Source organism: Myxine glutinosa, chromosome 1, assembly GCF_964187855.1.
Source record: "Myxine glutinosa chromosome 1, kmMyxGlut1.1, whole genome shotgun sequence".
Classification (NCBI taxonomy): domain Eukaryota; kingdom Metazoa; phylum Chordata; class Myxini; order Myxiniformes; family Myxinidae; genus Myxine; species Myxine glutinosa.
In genome coordinates this window covers 142430878-142450986 of record NC_136261.1, presented here as the reverse complement: position 1 = coordinate 142450986, position 20109 = coordinate 142430878, and the positions used below count along the sequence as shown (strand labels likewise).

General features: G+C 48.7%; 1 protein-coding gene across 4 annotated transcripts in view; it reads left to right on the top strand.

Annotated features, from left to right (window-relative positions):
* Positions 1-20109, top strand: part of SSBP1 (single stranded DNA binding protein 1) — a 69721-nt gene that overhangs the window by 10464 nt on the left and 39148 nt on the right. For 3 of the 4 annotated variants that reach the window (XM_068119090.2, XM_078777726.1, XM_068119094.2), the window contains 3 exons: positions 1492-1571; positions 10975-11017; positions 11176-11236. In XM_068119090.2, coding sequence (XP_067975191.1) covers positions 10994-11017; positions 11176-11236 — 85 coding nt within the window. In that variant the 5' untranslated portion in view covers positions 1492-1571; positions 10975-10993. The remainder of the gene's footprint in view (positions 1-1491; positions 1572-10974; positions 11018-11175; positions 11237-20109) is intronic. The other variant, XM_068119099.2, reaches the window with a different exon arrangement.

The following is a 20109-nucleotide window of genomic DNA, read 5'->3' as shown; positions in this document are numbered from 1 at the left end:
TACAATTTCGGCTGCTCGTAATTTTTGACCAAATTTTGTCCAGATATAAAATTTGGTTCGGGCTTCAAATCCCACTCCTGACACCAATTGTTATGGATTCAGGGGTTGGCGCTCCCCTTATCAAGGGGGGGGGGCGGGTTAATCCTCTTGTCCTTTAAGCTGGCCGTCCCGAGTCCTGGAGCTATGACGTCACTTCCGGTCAGCGCTGAATAGGGTGGTAGGCCAAATTGTTCCTATTACCGAATTACCAGCGCCTTCCGGGAAGCGAGGAAATGAGCCCCGCCCGAGCCGCGGCGTTAGTGGACACGCCAAGCGAAGCAAGCTGCGACTCAGGCCGTTACCAATGACTAACCCGATTCTGAGCGATTCCAAAATCGTGCCACAGGTACTCAATGGAAAGAAAGGACGGAGGCGATCGGATTAGGGAAAAACCAAGGAATAACAAGGTGAATTTATTACAAGCCAAAAGAATGGGAAAGGAAAGAAATATACAAGAAGAAGAAGAAGAAGGACACAGGGCAGGCTTAACTATACAGTCTTAACTTAACACCCCCAGGACAAACATACACACTCACACGGGATTGTAGTGGGTAGGGTGGAAGGTCCAGGTAGATGATCCAGGCTCCAATCGACCCCCGTCCAGTCTCCGGTTCCGCAGGCGAAACCCGGCAGGCAGCTCTGCGTATCGTTGGCACGCGACCGGACCTTACATATGGCGGGGGGGGGGGGGGGGGGGAAGTCCTTCGCAAATGTGCGCTCTTGGATCAGTCCTTTCAATAAGCGCCTATACCCACAAGTTCGTTATCAGCCCTCTCTCCCAACGAGTCCGTTGTGCGCATTTCTTTTGAAAGGAGTCCGTTTGCAAAGCGCGTATATCCTCCAGTCCTTCAATAACGACGGTCCCCTGCGCAGTCCGTGAAAGGGCTTTTCGCTCGCGCTTATATATCGGGCTTTTAGATCACTACGCCCGCTTCGAAACCACACCCGCCATCGAGCTCACCTCAGCCCTGGTTGGCTGGTAAGGGCTTACCGGCTCCGCCTTTGACGGCTCGTTGACAAGCCACACCTTGTTCTTGGGGTTCCGCCCCCTTCTTCCTCGAGCCGACCGCATGGTTAATGGCGGCGCTTGGGCGGAAGCTCAGCGAGGCAGCGAACGCTGCTAACAAAAGGCGCGTAATAGAATTGGGAGAGCGATCGCAAAATGAACAAAATGAATTGGGGACCTACTCTTATTTAATTGATGCAACGCAGATTCAACTATTGGAAACACGGCCTTATCTGAAACACATAATAATGAAATAACTAAAGTTCCTATGGTGGCCTACGTGTTGCATATGGACTAACTAAGGGTGCAACCTTTAACTTTATTAAATGATGGGATATTTACAAGTGAGGGTTCTAAAACCGCAACAGTATGATTGTTGAGTTGCACTAGAAATGGCCAAACAGAAATGAAGCCATTTTATCTCCTTGTTTTACCATGTGTTGCAGGGCCTCAACGTGGATTTGGAGGGCACAGTGAGACCGAGATCTCTCTCTTGGAAATAGCACAGAAATTGTAATCATACAACGTATGTATAATTCTGTATGCGTGTGTGCGTGCGTCTGTTAGACTTGCATGCAATTCTAAACTGCTGGACCGAATGGGTTGAAATTTGTTAGTTGTACTTAGAGTGTGCCCGGGTAGGTTTTAGGTGTTAAAAATTGTAGTCGTGGGGATTCGGGTGGGAGTAGGTACGATGCAAATTCCAAATATAAATGAATATTGTGTAGTGCCACCCAGTGGTGGTGGGAGAAGGTGTTGCAAGTCAGAGATGACTTGCAATTTTGCATTGTATATGTGGCATAGTGCAAGTGCGATACTAACTCCCACCAGAGGGGAGGGGTTATTACTCTCCCATCGGTAGCGGGTGTTTCTAGTCCATTTAATTCACAACGATTTCTGCTTCTTACTAACTACATGGCTCCCAGCATATTTCTGCGACTACCTGGTACCGAGCACACGCCCCAAACCTTTTTTTATTTTAATGTTTGTGCCCCTTGTGTGTTCAGTAATGTAAAGCATGGATTGTTTGTCAGAGCAATGGAAAAACATTTATTTTATGCTTTTTCCACTTTATTTCCCTTGATTTTTGTTATGTTGGTAATATGAAGGATTTGAATTGTTTTTATTAAATACGAGGAACAGTACCCATCCCAAGTGACGGGAAAAGCTAGGAAAAGTATTCCCCTCTTTTCTCTCCCACCCTCCTCCCCCCTTCCTCTCTCTCTCCCACTCCCTCCTTCCTCCCCTTTCTCCACAACTACCCTCTCTCCTATATCCACCACTCCCTTGTATCTCTCCACTGCCCTGTCTCTCCCCACTGCCCTGTCTCTCCCCACTGCCCTGTCTCTCCCCACTGCCCTGTCTCTCCCCACTGCCCTGTCTCTCCCCACTCCCCTGTCTCTCCCCACTCCCCTGTCTCTCCCCACTCCCCTGTCTCTCCCCACTCCCCTGTCTCTCCCCACTCCCCTGTCTCTCCCCACTCCCCTGTCTCTCCCCATTCCCCTGCCTCTCCCCACTCCCTTATATCTCTCCACTGCCCTGTCTCTCCCCACTCTCCTGTCTCTCCCCACTCTCCTGTCTCTCCCCACTCCCCTGTCTCTCCCCACTCCCCTGTCTCTCCCCACTCCCCTGTCTCTCCCCACTCCCCTGTCTCTCCCCACTCCCCTGTCTCTTCCCACTCCCCTGTCTCTTTCCTACAGCCCTCTCCTCTCTCCCCCACTCCGCACCTCCGCTCCCCTCTCTATTTGTCAGCGACTATCCTTTTAAAATGAATTTCATGTCCTTTTCATTTTTTTTTGCTTTCGCTATTCAGTTGTTAACTTTTATTTGATATGTGTCGTAAAGGGTGTTTCCCTAAAGAATGCCTTTTTTCCTGACCAGATGATTCGTTTCGGGAAAAAAGGCATTCTTTGGGGAAACACCCTTTACCGTTCTCGTTACAGAGCGTCTGTGTGGCCAAAGCAGCTTCCAGAGCAAGGTTTATACTGGGTGGTTTGCCATGGCTTTCCCAGCAGTAGTTCAGACAAGAATTTGTAATTTGTTCAGGGTTCTGCAAAAGCTCGACACTCTTTGTGAAAGACACTGTGGGGATCTTTAATGTCCATCAACTAATGGTGGAAGACATGACGCCCAGTTTAACGTCTATCAGAGGGATGGCACACATTGATGATTCATTCACCCAGTCTGTGAAACACTGGGATTGAAGGAGCTGGGGCTCCCACGTCGATCGGAAGAATGGACGCGACAAAAAGCTGGAATTCATCCGAGTTGCTTTAATCAAACCAAACACTCAGGCACTCTGAAAAGCCCGTTTATCGGGCAGCAATATATATACATATTATCCCGGAGTGTTTGCCCAGGAAAGGCGAGAGGGGGCGTGGCCCAGCGTCCTGGCTGCGGCCTGGCAAGTTGAGGGCGAGCCTGCCCGGGCATGCCCGGGCGTCCCGACCGAGGCCTGGCAAGTTGAGCGCGGGCCTGCCCGGGCGTCCTGGACGAGCCCGGCATGGTGATCGCTCCGCGTCCTTGATAGGTGCAAGGCGATTGTGAAAACCCAGCGGTAGCCGCTACACACGTCCCCCCAGAATCGACTTGCACCGGCAGGGTCAATTTGAGGGGGGTCCTGATGACCCGGCCGAAGCGACCCCTGGTGGGTCGTGGGAGGGGGTCCGGTGTGGTGGTGGGCGGTCGAGTGGGGGGCACCGTGGACGGGGGGCGGCCTTGCCGCGGCGGAAGGGCCACCCGTGGTGGGTGGTCGACGTCCACGTGCGCCGGCTTGAGGCGGTCCACCGCAATCCGGTCCGACCTGCCGCCGATGTCGATGACGAACGACTTGTCGTCCCGTCGCAGCACCCGGAAGGGCCCGTCGTACGGCGGCCGGAGTGGCCCCCGATGTGCGTCGTGACGCACAAAAACATACTCCGCTGTGCGAAGTGCTGGGGGGACGTAGGACTGGGGGTCACCGTGGTGGGATGTTGGCACGGGGGGCAAACCGTCGGGCGGCCTCCTGGAGGTCCGAGCGCTGGTGAGCTGCGGACCAGGGACTGGTAGCGTCGGGCACGAATTCGCCCGGGACGCGTAGCGCCTGGCCATAGACAAGCTCGGCGGTGGATGCCTGGAGGTCCTCCTTGGGGGCCGTGCGGAGGCCCAAAAGGACCCACGGCAGCCGGTCGGCCCAACCGCCGTCTTGAAGGCCGGCCATGAGCGCGGCCTTCATGGAGCGGTGGAATCGCTCGCACAACCCGTTTGCTTGGGGGTGGTAGGCCGTAGTACGGTGGAGCTTGACCCCCAGGTTGCGGGCGACCGCGCCCCACAGCTCGGAGGTGAACTGTGGTCCGCGGTCTGACGAGATGTCCGCCGGTGCGCCGAAGCGGGCGACCCAGGTGGCGATGAAAGCCTGCGCCACGTCGGCGGTAGTGGTGGAGACGAGGGGAACGGCCTCCGGCCACCTGGTGGTCCTGTCCACCATGGTGAGCAGATGTGTGAACCCCCGTGACGGGGGGAGGAGGCCCACCAGATCCACGTTGACGTGGTCGAAACGTCGTTCGGGCACGGTGAAAGGTGCCAGCGGGGCCTGGGTGTGTCGGTGGACCTTGGCCCGTTGGCAGGCCGTGCAGGTGCTGGTCCAATCGCGGACGTCCCGACGAAGGCCGTGCCAGACGAATCGCGCCGACACCAGCTTCTGGGAAGCTTTCCGGCCCGGGTGGGAAAGGCCGTGGAGGGAGGCGAAGATGCGACGTTGCCAGGTGACGGGCACGATGGGGCGAGGCTGGCCTTGGGAGACGTCGCAGAGCAGGACAGTGTCCGCGAAGGGGATGTCGGCCAGGCGGAGGCCCGTGTCCGCCGCCCGGAGGGCTTGCACCGTGGTGTCGGTGGTTTGGTCCGCCGCCATAAGCGCAAAGTCCACACCCAGGTGGACCGCGTTCGCGCTGGCCCGGGAAAGACAGTCGGCCACGGCGTTGTTTTTGCCGGCGACGTGCCGGATGTCCGTGGTAAACTCCGACACGGCGGAGAGGTGGCGCTGTTGGCGGGCCGACCACGGCTCTGTGACCTTGGCCATGGCGTAAACCAACGGCTTGTGGTCGACGAACGCCGTGAAAGGTCGGCCCTCCAGGAGGTGGCGGAAATGGCGGACGGCCAGGTGTAGACCGAGGAGCTCCCGGTCAAACGTGCTGTATTTGAGCTCGTTCGGCCGGAGCTGCCGGCTGAAAAAAGCGAGTGGCTGCCAAACCCCGTTCACCCATTGCTCATGTACGGCGCCCACCGCGTAGTCGGAGGCATCCGTGGTGAGGGCGATGGGAGCGTTGAGCACCGGGTGAGCGAGCAGTGTTGCGTCGGCGAGGGCCCGCTTTGAGCTTTGGAAGGCCGCATCCATTGCTGCGGACCAGGCGATATCGTGCTTGGCCGGCTTGCCCCGGAGGGCTTCGAAGAGGGGCCGCATGAGTTGAGCAGCGCGGGGCACGAAGCGGTGATAAAAATTCACCATTCCCAGGAATTCCTGCAGGGCCTTTATGGTGCGGGGATGCGGGAACGTGGTGATGGCCTCGACCTTGGTTGGCAGCGGCACGGCCCCGTTCTTGGTGATGTGGTGGCCCAAAAAATAAACGGCCGTCGTGCCGAAGTGGCATTTGGCCGGGTTGATGATGAGGCCGTGCTCGCTGAGGCGCCCGAACAGTGTTCGGAGGTGGAGGAGGTGCTCGGCCCGGGACGTGCTGGCGACGAGGATGTCGTCCAGGTAAACGAAAAGGAACGGCAGGTCACGCAGCACGCCGTCCATCAAGCGCTGGAACGCCTGAGCCGCGTTCTTGAGACCAAACGGCATCCGCAAGAATTCGAATAAGCCGAACGGCATGATGACTGCCGTTTTAGGGACGTCGGCCGCCCTGACAGGTACCTGGTGATATCCCCGTATGAGATCAATTTTCGAAAAAATGACCCGTCCCGCCAGACGGGCGGAGAAGTCTTGGATATGTGGGATCGGGTACCTGTCGGGGGTGGTAGCGTCATTGAGACGGCGGTAGTCGCCACACGGGCGCCATCCACCCCCCGGCTTTGGCACGATGTGCAGTGGCGAGGCCCACGCGCTATCGGAGCGCCGCACGATGCCGAGGTGCTCCAACGCGTCGTATTCGGCCTTCGCCACGGCGAGCTTGGCTGGGTCGAGGCGGCGGGCCCTGGCGTAGACCGGCGGGCCCGTGGTTGGTATGTGGTGCTCGATCCCATGCCGTACTGCGACGGCCGAAAACGTCGGCCGCGGGAGGGCCGGGAACTCCGTGAGCAGGCGAGCAAACTCGTTCGCCGCCGGGACGGCGCATGCCAGCTCGGTCGGCGTGGAGCTGCTCAATGTGCATACCAGGGAGCTGAAGGTTTCGGCGTTGATTAAAGGACGCCGTTGGACGTCCACCAGCAGTCCGTGTGCGCAGAGGAAGTCGGCGCCTAGCAGAGCCACGGGCACGTTTGCGGTTACAAACGTCCAAGCAAAGCGTTGGCCGCCGAAGCAGAGGGTGACGTTGCGCGGGCCGAAGGTGCGGATGGTCGATCCGTTGGCCGCAACCATGGAGGGGCCGCAAACCGCGGATTGCCTGTCCTGGTCAGAGGCGGGTATGACGCTCAGTTGGGCGCCGGTGTCGCACAGGAAGCGCCGTCCGGACGCTTTATCCATGATGAACAGTAAGTTGCCCGTGTGGCCGGCGCTCATGGCTGGTAATGAACGCCGGCCCGGCCGTTTCCCGGCCTGCCGAAGGTGCACGGCGGTCGGCATGTCCGGGCCTTCTGTCCGAACCTGGCATGATAGTAACACCACGCTTGGTCAGGTGGAGGCCCCGGTCGTCGTGCTGGAGGTGGTCGGCTCGGTGTAGCGGCCGCCAATTGCGTCGGCAGTTCGGTCGTCGACCGTGCCGGGTGCTCGGGCGCCATGGGTGTTGCGTCGGACGGCGGTGGGTCCCATGTCGCCGCTGCGATGCGCTGTCCTGCGGCGGAGATCTTGTCGGCTTCTCTGGCAAGGGCCCGGGGATCTGTGATCGTTGTGCTTGCCAGGGCGAGGCGTACCGGGTTAGGCAGCTGACGGAGGAACAGCTCCCGGAACAGGAATGCCGGAGAGTGCTCGCCGAGCAGTGAAAGCATGTAGTCCATTCGCTCGGAAGGGCGCGTGTCGCCGAGCTCGGGCAGGTCGAGCAGGCGCCGTGCGCGTTCCGCCGATGGGAGGGCGAAAGCGTCGAGGAGAAGCTTCTTAATCGCGCCGTATTTGTCAGCGGCTGGCGGGCTCTCGAGGAGGCTCAGGGCGCGGGCCGCGGTGGCCGAACCGAGCGCTGCTACCACATGGTGGAAGCGGGTGTCGTCGGCCGTGATGCCTCGCAGGGCGAACAGGGAATCCGCCTGTGCGAACCAAACTGCCGCGTGAGCCTCCCAGAAGGTAGGCAGTTTAAGGGCGACTGCCGTGTCCATGTCGGTAGGTCACCAATGAAGGAGCTGGGGCTCCCACGTCGATCGGAAGAATGCACGCGACAAAAAGCTGGAATTCAGCCGAGTTGCTTTAATCAAACCAAACACTCAGGCACTCTGAAAAGCCCGTTTATCGGGCAGCAATATATATACATATTATCCCGGAGCGTTTGCCCAGGAAAGGCGAGAGGGGGCGTGGCCCAGCGTCCTGGCTGCGGCCTGGCAAGTTGAGGGCGAGCCTGCCCGGGCGTCCTGGACGAGCCCGGCATGGTGATCGCTCCGCGTCCTTGATAGGTGCAAGGCGATTGTGAAAACCCAGCGGTAGCCGCTACAGGATGATAATTAATTTATAGCTGGGTCAGGATTCAAACCCAGATGTGTGTACCTCAGAGGTCATCCTGTCAGCCGAGGTTATATCTTAACGCACTGTTAATAATCAAACTGCGATTCCATGTTGTATGTATTACGATAAGTTAAAAATGTATAGTAAAAGTAGAATCCGAATCCAAGAAGATTGTGACCGATGTCCCTGTAAAAGAAAATTAGACAAACAATAATTACCCTGAAGAGTGAAAAAAAAAAAGAAGGATTTTGGAGACATTTTGTCTCGCGGAACCTATTAGATAATCATTTAATTTAAATAAATCCCTTTTTCCGACATTTTTCCCAATTTCACTCTAGATTTTGACATCATTATTTAGGCCATGAGTTCCGATCATGAAATATGGAATCAGATTTCCAATATCAGCTTTTAATTACCTCCGCCACCAAAGGTGGATGGAGGTTATGTTTTCACCCCTGGCTGCCTGTTTGTCCGTTTGTCCGTCCATTTGTGAACAAAATATCTCAAAAAGTTGTGGAAGGATTCGGACGAAATTTGGCAGAGATGTAGCGCATGTGATAAGGACGAAATTATTAGATTTTGGTGAAGATCCGGATTCGGATCCGGCTACTAGAATTTTTAAAGTTATTCTTCACCATTGGGAGATAGGGCCAAAAACAATACATAGCAGGATATCTCAAAAAGTTGTGGACAGATTTGGACGAAACTTGGGGGACCGGTTGGGTGTCTGACAAGGACGATTCGATTCGATTTTGGTGAAGATTTAAATATGGATTCGGATATGAGAATTATTTAATTTTTTAAGCGTTTCTTCACCATTGGGAGATCCGGCCAAAAACGATATACAGCAGGATATCTGAAAGAGTTGTGGACAGATTTGGATGAAACTTGTTGGACAAGTTGTGTGTATGACAAGGAAGAATCGATTCAATTTTGTGAAGATGAAGATCCAGATCCAGCTAGTATAATTTTTTCAGTGATTCTTCACCATTGAGTGATATGGCCAACCAGGCGGAGGTATGCTCTCTACTGAGTGCCGTTCTAGTTAGCCAATGCGATACATTATTCAATCTTGCCAGGAGCCAATCACATTGCACCTGGCCTCACACAGGCAATCAGCGAAACTGCTAACGGACAAACGGACAGCCATCTCTTTTTTATATATAGATAACCTGATGATTCTTCAGTTTAACCTAATGCTTTTGATATCACAGGTAAATGATGATTATAAATGAGCTATGCAATACTGTAGTCCATTTGGATCTTTTCTTTAATATACAGTGGGAACCTGCTATTCACAGGAAATACGTTCTTGGGAAATACCGCGAATTGTGAAACCATGAATGGCGGGGCATTGTTTCAATGGAAAAAGAGGGAATTGGTTCCCGAGTCATGAAAATCCACGAATAGAGAGGAACAAACCGCGAATGGCGAGGAAAATCCCGAAAATTCGACGATAATCCGCGAAGGTCGATTAAAGTCCCAGAATGACCCTGCGCATCGTAAGAGCGTGACCAAGGGTTGGCGTCAGGAAGGGCATCCGGTCATAAAAACATTGCCTCAAACAGGGAACCATCATTCATTCATATATTCAATGGCCTGACAAAACCCGTGAATGTCGGCAATAGTCCCTTAAACGGCAAGGAAAATCCCGCGAATGGTGACAATAATCCGTGAAAGCCATGAAACCGTGAAGCACATGGCAGCGAATGTAGAAGCAGGTCATGCTCGCGGCTCGTAGAAGATGTTTTTTTGCATATGTCCAGCGCTTTGTGCATGAATGGTGAAAGATGGGTTTTATATATGTGTCAAGCTGGCGGCTCGAGAAAAATAATTTTTTGCACCCCTAGAAAACCGCGAATTCGCGGGGCACTTTTCCGTGAATAGAGAAACAAGTCACATTTTATCAACCGCGAATATGCGGGGTCTGGCTGTACATTAATTTGAACTCTTCATATGCAGTATGCTGTGACAGAGATATTGTTTCTAATGGTCTTCACATGGGATGACAATGTTATTTAAATTATATTCCCTGGCTGGAAAGGTATTCATTCTCATGTGGTTCAGTATTTTTTCGTTGTGTTAACAAAACTATTCCATTTTAATTTTGTCACCTTGCACAAGGATGTCTATTTCATGGTCAATATAACGATATCAGTTGTAAGTTAATACATGCTGTGAAAGTATCGAGATGCTTCCAGTGCGGAAACATCAAACTAGATCAGGTAAGACTGTGAGTAATACTTGAGTTGCATCATGCAAGCTTGGACATTTGGCACTGGAACATTTCGGCGTTGAAATGTTTTTCCATTGCTATCAGAGTATGCCTCATTCACACCGTGAACTGTTGCATTGTTGGAACAGTTGATGTCTTCTCCCACATAATTCCTGCCTTCTGCAAGGAAATCTCACCTTAAACTAGGCCAGTAAAGTGTTTCTGTGGGATGCTTTTCCAAATCTCATCCAGCACGTGGATTTATCGTCATTCGGCTTGTGACGTCGTAATTTTTTTAACCTTCTGTCATTTCGCTCCCAAGCTTGTAATGTAAAATGACGAATACAAAATAGCACTCTGGGCAGAAGTGCATACCCAGGCTGAACTAGTATCAAGTTCAAACAATGAAAATGTTTTCAGTGGCGGTGCATCGTTCTGCAAAATAATGTCAGGATAAAATGTGATAGCTGAATTTTGCATCGAAGTGAATGAATGACCACCATAGAAAAGCTCAGGCAGTGTCAAAAACAAAGCGATGTCATGTGAAACTCGATACCTACCTTGGAATCAGGCTTGCACTGACTTGTCATGCGTATACAGTTGCATCATATAGTTGAGCGGTATTGTTACTCGCAACCTTTCAGGAAGTAGCAAGGGTCAGGTCTGCTCACAGCTCGGAACACTTCAGAGTAGTTATGTCCCTTGGAATGACATGGAATGGCCGTAAGAGTGAGGCATAATTGTATCAAAATAGTCAGAAAATGATGTGTGGGCCACGGCTTTTAATGGCACTTCACTTTGTAATTGTCCACCATGGTGGTGACTATAGGAAGGGAAGTACCTGAACCTTGTGTTTCACTCTTTTATTTTTTTGCCTTCATGATCAGCAGAACTATTGTTTATTCTCTTCCTGTATTTTTCTTTTATAAACAGAACAAAAGACAACTTTGAAATGTTCAAAAGAACGACATTAAAGGTATGCATCAGTACAAAAAACCCTCATATATTTACCCGTATATTGCTTTTTTATAGACTGCATACAAAGGTTACAAGTGATGCATGATGGCAGACCTATGCCAGGTGAAAAAAAAAAGACAACTCTGCCCGATTAAATATTGTTTGTTTGTTTTTCAGCTTTCTCACTTGATTGTCCGAATGGCTTCGTCAGAGTCATTTCCGTATACTTTGGAAAAATGTAAGTGCACAAAGATGTACACACATGCAGTTTTGGCTATTTTCCCAATGCAGGAGAATCTCTTGAAGATGAATTTGATAGGACGAAATTTGATATGTATCACGGAAAAAGTAGGGATTTCAAATTTGAGCTGAGCACTCGTCATTCAGAAGATCATAGCGTGATCCTTACCTACCTTACCTAACTACTGTGTATCCGTTCACCTGTGCTCGGAACAACCCACTCCCAGCTTAGCCGTTTTGAAAATGCTTCATAAAGATAACAAGCATACCATGAAATTTATTTGTCAATCATGGAGGAGCATATTCTTGTGAAGTATACTGTATTCGTATCTTGCTATATTTATCGCCATGCTTTAAAAAAAAAAAAATCATCCTCACACTATTGGAATTGGCATCGTCTGTCAGTCTGTTGCGCTATCTCCTCCTAAACAGTTGTACATAAATTCATTCAACTTGGTAGTTATGATAATCACGTGGCAATAAGGTGCAAGAGCAGTATCATTTTTGGGCCTGCCCCTGGGGTGGGGTCAAAAGGTCAACGACCAAAAAATTCAATTGGGGCACATTTTAAAACATTTTAAAATGAAATATTGATGCATGAAATATGTAATGCTTTTTTGGGGTTTTAACCCTCAGTTCATGTTCCAGTAGGTGGAGACTTCGGGTCACAGAGGTGAAAATGCGAAAATAATTTTTAACTCTAAATGTAATATTGGGTCATTCCTGGTGGAAGTTTTTGCCATCTTTCAACTTTGCTTTAGGTGAGGAGCGTGGGGATTTGCAATGGCGTGTCATAGACTTCACTGTAGTTTTCTTTATTCTTATACTTCAAAGTGCGAGGAGCTGCCATTCTTGGCAGGAAGAGAGCAGAGCAGCAGAGCAAAAGCCGTTTTTTTGTGAAGGAATGATGTCTCACCAATGGCATTCCATTTGGCCAATCGTCACAGTAAATCTGGGGGAATTGCGATCAGACCGACAATGGTCCACCCAAGATACTGTCACATAATATATACTATTATTACTACTTTAACAGCCACAATTAATCTCACCTTCTTGTAGAGTGGGTTTGTATTAGCCGCCCTGCAAGCCGCCCTCTCAGGTCAGCACTGGTCCTTCATTTACACCTCTTCTGATATCAATACTGCCTAATGCACAGACTTTCACCATCTATTTTTCAGTTATCACTCTTATCATCTCACCCCCTGGTATACGGAATCCCATGGTGAGGCATTTGCCTTCAAACAATGAACCTCTTCCTGGAGGGCAAATCCGACTGAAGGCAACCTCAGATCATACCACAATGCCCAAAATAATTGTGCCCACTCTCAGGAAAGCCAGGAAATAACATTTGGCCAACCTCACGGCTGAACTCTAAAACCTATCGCCTTCTTCAAAGACCTGGTGGCACCTTGTCAAGTATGTCTCTGGAGTATACTCCCCTTCCATCCCTTCCCTCACTCCAAATGGCACTACAGCTGATTCTGCTCTTGACAAGGCCAAATGCTTCAATTCTGTGTTTGCTTCCAAATATTGTGCACCCAAGCCCTCATTCTCGACACCTACCCTTTCCTCTCATACCAACCGTTCCTGGATACTGTGTCTTTCCCAATTTACAATGTGGAAAGTTTTCTGGCAAACCTCAATTCAGGTTCTGCCACAATTCCCAGACAGCATCAGTGTTCTTGCTCATCCTCTTTCTGCTCTGTTCACTCCAATATTCTCTCTTGGGCAGTTTCCATCTGCCTGGAAGTTGCCAACATCACAGCAATACACAAACATGTTGTAAAAACGGATTGTCTTAACTACAGGCTTATTAGCTTGCTTCCAATTATAAGCAAGGTCATGAAATCCATCATTGCAATTTACATCAAATCCTTCCTATTCTCCAACGGACTGATCTCAGATCATCAGGCCAGTTTGAGACCAAGTCATTCTACCTTAGACATGCTGCTTCTACTCTCCTAACAAAGCATGGAAGCCCTCAATCTCAGACGTGAGATCAAGGTCGTCCCTCTGGGCATATCTCGAGCATTTGATGCAGTCCAGTACCACGCCTTGATCTGCAGACTCTCTGCTTATGGGATCCAAGGCCACCTCGTCTCATGGACCATGGACTTCCTCCACTCCCATGTTCAGCGTGTAGCTCTTAACACTATCCTCTCATCTCTCCCTGTCAAGGCTGGAGTGCCCCAAGACAGTTACTTGGGGCCAAACGTTTTCCTCATCTTCATCAGTGATCTTTTTGATTCCCTGAAAAATCCAGCTTATCTCTTTTCTGATGATTCCGCCATATGCTGTATCATTCCTTATCCTTCAGACGGGCAGGCAGCAGCCTCTTCCCTCTCTGCAAACCTTGATAGAATCAGGAACTGGTGCAACACTTGGCATATGTCTTTCAACCCCAACAAATCCCACATACTCATCCTGTCTCTGAAAAAACTGTCTGTCAAACTCTCCCATCTACTTCCTAAACAAACCACTTGAATAGATTAAGTCACTAAGAACCTTTGGACCTCACAATCAGCCTCAGCCACGATCTTTATTGGGCAGACCATATTTAGAAGATGGCCTCAAAAGCAAGCTGCCGACTGAGCTTCCTTCGTTGTGCAAAGTCTTTCCCTGGCCTGTCTGAACTTTTGACAACCTACAAGGCCGACATTCACAGCTTGATGGAGTATTGCTCTCAAATTTGGGCTGGGGCCCATGCCTCACACCTTGCTATTCTTGATGTTGTGGAAACCAAGGCCCTCAAAATCATTGGGATCTCATGTGACGAAGCTGAGTATCTAGGCCTGTTACTTTTGTGTCTCAGACAGGTTGGTGACCTCTCTGTATTCACTGCCTCCATTTTGGTCTTGCACCCTCAGCCCTCTCTTGGCTCTGTCCATCCCAGGTTTCTGCAAGGAGCATGTGGTCTGCAAGTCACCCTCTTCTTGTTGAACTCCCAAAATCCATGCTTAGTGCTCACCACCACTCATTTGTTCCTCTTTTATTTTGCCTGTGGAACCCACTTCCCCAGTCTGTTCAGTCCCATTCATCCCTCGAGGGCTTCAAGACAGCTGCTCATCACGACCTCAAGTCACCCTCCCCCCCCCCCCCCCCCATTGAATGAATGAATGAATGAATGATCGTTTTAAGGCCATTTTCCCCCGCTAGAGCGGGGGTTAGCCTTGCGGGCCCCATGACAATCATGGTTCCCTGTTTGAGGCAATGTTTTTATGGCCGGATGCCCTCCTGACGCCAACCCTTGGTCGCCTCTTATGATGCGCAGGGATATGGTGTACCTATTCTAAACCGGGGTACACACCGGGATGAGGGGTACACACTGGGGTACACACCCCCCATTCATACTCATATTCTCTTCTTCTCTAAATGAACCCATTCCCAAGCACTCCCTTTTTCCAAGTTAATGTTACTTTCCCCATCTCCCTCACCTCTTCATTTGTTAGTTGTCGGTTGGTTTGTTCCTATTCTGCTTCATCCCCACATGCCGCTTCCTCTTCTTTCTGTGTTTCATTGAGCTTGTGTGCAGCCTGTTCACCCCACGTGTCCTTCTCCCCTCCCCCGTCTTGATCTCACTCATACTCTGCTGAATTGATGTTTCCCCTTTCCATCTTGGTCCGATCCATTCTGCTCTAGCTCTTCCATGAGCCTCAATCATGTATACCAAAAAAGACCGCTCTGTAAATAATATGGTACGTATCATCAATGTAGCGAGATGGAGTGCTCATTGGTACAAATTCGAGCTTTTTCACTTTATCTGTGTTTGAGACTTTATAGCATGGAATGGAGTGTTGGTCTAGAGAGAGCGGTTGCAGCTGCTGTGGAGAACTATTTGATTAGATTGTTGGAAATCAAATACATTTTTGGAACGTTTTGCAGTAACATTTGCCACGCTTCATGTTGTGATATTTGGTTGCATGCACACAGTTTTTCAAAGGGTAAGTCGATCCCATGGAAAACAACCTTTAGCAGAGTTGTGGGGGGGAGTGGGAGGCGAAAAGCGTGTCGATTGGATGTTTAACAGGTGGAAATGAAAGGAGGAAAAGTCTGAGTATATGGTGAACGTCTGAACGCTCCAGTTACTATTGACACGTTTGTCCGATTAGTTGTAATCCCATGTGTCTGAGCACATGTATGTGAAGATATCTTCATTTTGTTTCAAAATTCTGGCTTTTGGTTGGCCTGTTTTATCGTCCTTATCTATACCAATGGCTCACCATGACCCAGGTTCAAATCCGTATCGTATGAACTTATAATCTATGTTTGTCTTTTGTTTACTAATGTCCTTTGATTCTTATTAAATTCAGTGATGTCTACTCTTGTCTTCCATGCATGTGGTTTGCATACAATCTGTACGATAAGCTTCAGATCACTTTTTTTTTTTCTTTTTTTTTTTCTGGCTTTCATGTATCCAAAACAGATGATTCGAGGCAGCCAACTGCCAACTTTTCACATGGTTTCCTTTCTTCTTTGGCTGATGATTTGGTTCACATGTGTCTGAATTCATCGCACTAGAATTCAAAATGGAAATCATGCTTTTTAACTTCTGTAGGGATGTTAGATATTTTTCACACAAAAGTATGGCCTTCTATACATTAACAATAAGTAAGGATAACAATCCATTTTTGTGTGTGTAATATGTACATGAACGCGATCAAACAACTAACTGGCTTCCATGTTATGAATGAGTGTATTTCCATCATATGAGGGATTTTTTGCTCTTTATTTTACTTTGTGATTTTATGCTATGTCTAGTATCTCATGAATACTGTCTGAAATCAGTCTGAAAGTCGCTTTACCCTCCCCGGTAAGGCATTTGTTCTTAAACTCTTAAAACACAGGTGTTATTGTGCAGTACTTACAATAATTAATGTCATTATATCTGTAGCACTACATCATTGGCCTTGCACCATTGAATTCATCACCAGGTCCTCCTCTTGGACATCTTGTACAGCATTTGTGGAGTCACCTGTGTGAAAGAGGCCATGACTGCAGTGCACAATTCTTCAATATTGTCCTATACCGGTTTAGCGACACTTTCTCCTTGATGAAGGTCCACAAAGAGTTGTTTGGAGTTGTTAGATCTGGATTACGTAGTGGCCATGGTAGAGGAGCTGGTTTCCGCATGCAATCCATCATTGAGGGAATTCTTCATCGAGATAGTCCCAAACATTCAACGTAAAATGTGCACTGTAACTAATAACTTGTGTCCGCCATGCCAAAATTTAGCAGAGGTAAAGCGACTTTCAGGCCACTCTGGTACATCATCTATTTTGGTTTATCTGTTTATGACTAATGTGGTTAATCTGAGTCTTTGGATTTTGAATTTGAGAAAAAGAGCCATTGATCATCAATACTTCATTTTATGGCATTGAGGTTTTTGTTTGTCATTTATTGGTGGTGCACTGCAAGGCCTCAACCAAAATACAGCACATAATGTTGCTCTTGTCTTTCTCTGGTACACACTTCTCATCAACCATTGTATCTGAGGAGGATTGTCAATGAAGCAGCTGCAGCTCATTACAAGGTGGAATGTCTATGTCTGGTGCAAAAAAACTCAGCCTGACCAGGTAGTGGTCGATTCATAATTATTTGCTTTTAACATAACACAAGATATTTTGATACGAAAATACTTTTGACTCACCAAGTTGGTTGTGAGGAGGCCTGGCAGGATGGCCTGGAGGTACATGCACTCACTTCTAAGCTGTGCAGCCTGGGTTTGATTCCCAACCCAGCTATAAACTGTCAGCCCTGTGTTTCACAAGCAGGGCGATTCAACAATGTGTGCGCCGTCCCTTCGATGGATGCTTAACAGTCGTCAGCATTTGTTGGTGGATGTTAGAAGATCCCATGGTGTTCTTCACGAAGAGTAAGCGAGCTATTGATGGCACCATGGCCAAATTCCAAATTCCTGCACTAACTAGTCAAATGTCAGGCCTAACCAGACGGTTTGTGAAGACTCAGGACAAGCTTCACCTGGCTGACCCCACAATAAAAGGTGGGTTAATAGTGACCATTAAAAAAGAAGACGAGGAAGAAGGTGGCTGTGATTAATTGTGGATTTGATATCTTGTCTGGCTCACTGTGACTTCTATTTGTTTCCAAATCTGAAAATGGCAATCACCGTGGAGCAAAATCAGTATTGAGTTGGTCACAGTAGTTTAACATTCCCACCTCTAGTACTGGCTGATGTAGGGATCCCACGTTTAAATCCCATATGGCGTATGTTTGTCAATTGTCTACTGATGTGCTTGTAATTCATATAAAAGTACCATTATGTACTCATGTGTTTGTCCTAAATGTAGTATATTTACTTGGTTTCCACAACATTAAGAAGTACAAGTTCATCCAGGGGCAGAGCCTTCAATTACTGTTTGAATAAAAAATATTCCATGGTTCAGCTGATACTGTTTTGAAGCCGATGGAGTTGTTCCAAGGAATTCTACTGCAGCAGATTGAACCAAGTGGACTGTACTCTATGTTAAAAAATGTGTGTATATGTATGTATGTATGTATATATATATATATATATATATATATATATATATATATATATATATATATATATATATACACATAAAGTCATGTGAAAAAGTAAGTACACCCCATGTAAAGTTTTGACTTTTTCAACATATTTCAACATACAGCTATTTGATCTTCATTTCAACAATATTGATAGATAAAGGTGATATAATATAACAAATATCATGAAACATTTACATTTTGTAGTCCATTGTATAATTTAAATAAACATAAATGCAAATTTCACATGTGGAAAAAGTAAGTACATTGGCTCTAATACTTGGCTCTAATACTTGGCTCTAATACTTGGCTCTAATAGGTGGTATTGCCCCCTTTGGCAGAAACAATCTCAAGTAGGCATTTCTTATAACTGTCTACCAGTCTCTGACATCGACTGGGAGAAATTTTTGCTCACTCCTCCATGCAGAATTCTTTCAGCTGTGCGATGTTTGAGGGGTTTCTTGCATGCACAGCTCGTTTCAAATCCCCCCACAACATCTCGATGGGATTTAGATCCGGGCTTTGACTTGGCCATTCCAGAACCCTCCATTTCTTTCTTTTCAGCCATTCCTTGGTGGATTTACTGGTATGTTTAGGGTCATTGTCATGTTGCAAGGTCCACCTTCGGTTGAGCTTAAACTTTCCGACAGATGGCCTCACATTATCCTCAAGCACCCTCTGGTACAATGAAGAATTCATAGTGGATTCTATGATGGTGAGCTGCCCAGGCCCTGATGCAGCAACGCTGCCCCCAAACCATAATATTTCCACCACCATGCTTTGCAGTTGGTATCAGGTTTTTGTGGTCAAATGCTGTCTTTGGTTTTCACCAAACATGTCTTCTGGTACTGTGGCCAAATAGCTCTACCTTTGACTCATCTGTCCAGAGCACATTGTTCCAGAAGTGCTGGTCTTTGCCTCGGTGTACATTGGCAAACTTTAGTCTTTCCCTGATGTTCTTTCTGGACAGCAAAGGTTTCCTCCTGGCACACCTCCCATGTAGATCAAATTTGTGCAGCCTCTTTCTAATGGTAGACTCGTGCACTTTGACATCAACAGTGGCAAGAGCTACCTGTAGGTCCCGTGATGACATTCTGGGGTTCTTAGAGACTTCTTTCAGCATCTTGCGTTCTGCTCTCGGGCTGAACTTGCTGAGGCGGCCTGGCCAAAACAAGTTGGCAGTTGTTTGGAATCTTCTCCACTTGTAGATGATCTTCCGGACAGTCGAATGATTGATTTCAAATTGTTTGGAGATCTTTTTAAATCCCTTCCCAGACTCGTAGGCATCTATAACCTTCTTTCTGAAGGCCTCAGAGAGCTCTTTTGATCTCGGCATGGTGATGCTGTACACTTCAACAACAAAGAGCAAACCAAACTCAATGCCTGAGGTTTAAATAAGACAGGTTCCTCCAAGATCCTCTCTAATGATGTTCCAATCATTTGCACCTGAGCTGGTGCACCTGATTCTAATTTTAGGTATTTGAAGTAGTGATAAATGTAGGGGTGTACTTACTTTTTCCACATGTGAAATTTGCATTTATGTTTATTTAAATTATACAATGGACTACAAAATGTAAATGTTTCATGATATTTGTTATATTATATTGTAGCGACCCATGGGTCCCCCAAAGCTCGAGACCAGCAACAGAATCTCCTGGCCCAAGCCGGTGACGTAACCGGCGGCCAAACCGCGGCGCCGAGGTTATAATCCTTTGCACCTGTCGGTCACATGACCACCAAAGCGTGCCTCGCCTGAGAGGCGGGGCTTTGGTTCTGATGTATGCTTTTTGGTTTGGATATATATATGCGAACCCGATAAACGGGCTTTCAGAGTTCCCGAGATGATTATACAATAAACATCTTCTCGGATGAGTTTGTGTCTTGTCCGTCACTTCGTCCGTCTCAAGCAGGAGCGCTGCTCCTTCACTGGTGACCCCGAGTTTACGACATGCGATGGACACGGCAGTGTCCCTCAAACTGCCCACTTTCTGGGAAGCACATGCCGCCATCTGGTTCGCTCAGGCGGACTCCCAGTTCGCCCTGCGTGGCATTACGGAGGACACCACGAAATACCATTACGTGGTCGCCGCGCTCGGCTCCGTGACCGCCGCCCGCTGCCTGAGCCTCCTCCAGAGCCCGCCCGCTGACGGCAAGTACGACGCCATCAAGGCACTTCTTCTGGGCGCTTTCGCCCTCTCCCCGGCTGAACGCGCACGACGCCTGCTCGACCTTCCTGAGCTCGGCGATACACGCCCGTCCGAACGTATGGACTACATGCTCGCGTTGCTCGGCGAGCATCCCTCGGATTTCCTTTTCCAAGAGCTTTTTCTCCGCCAGCTCCCGGCC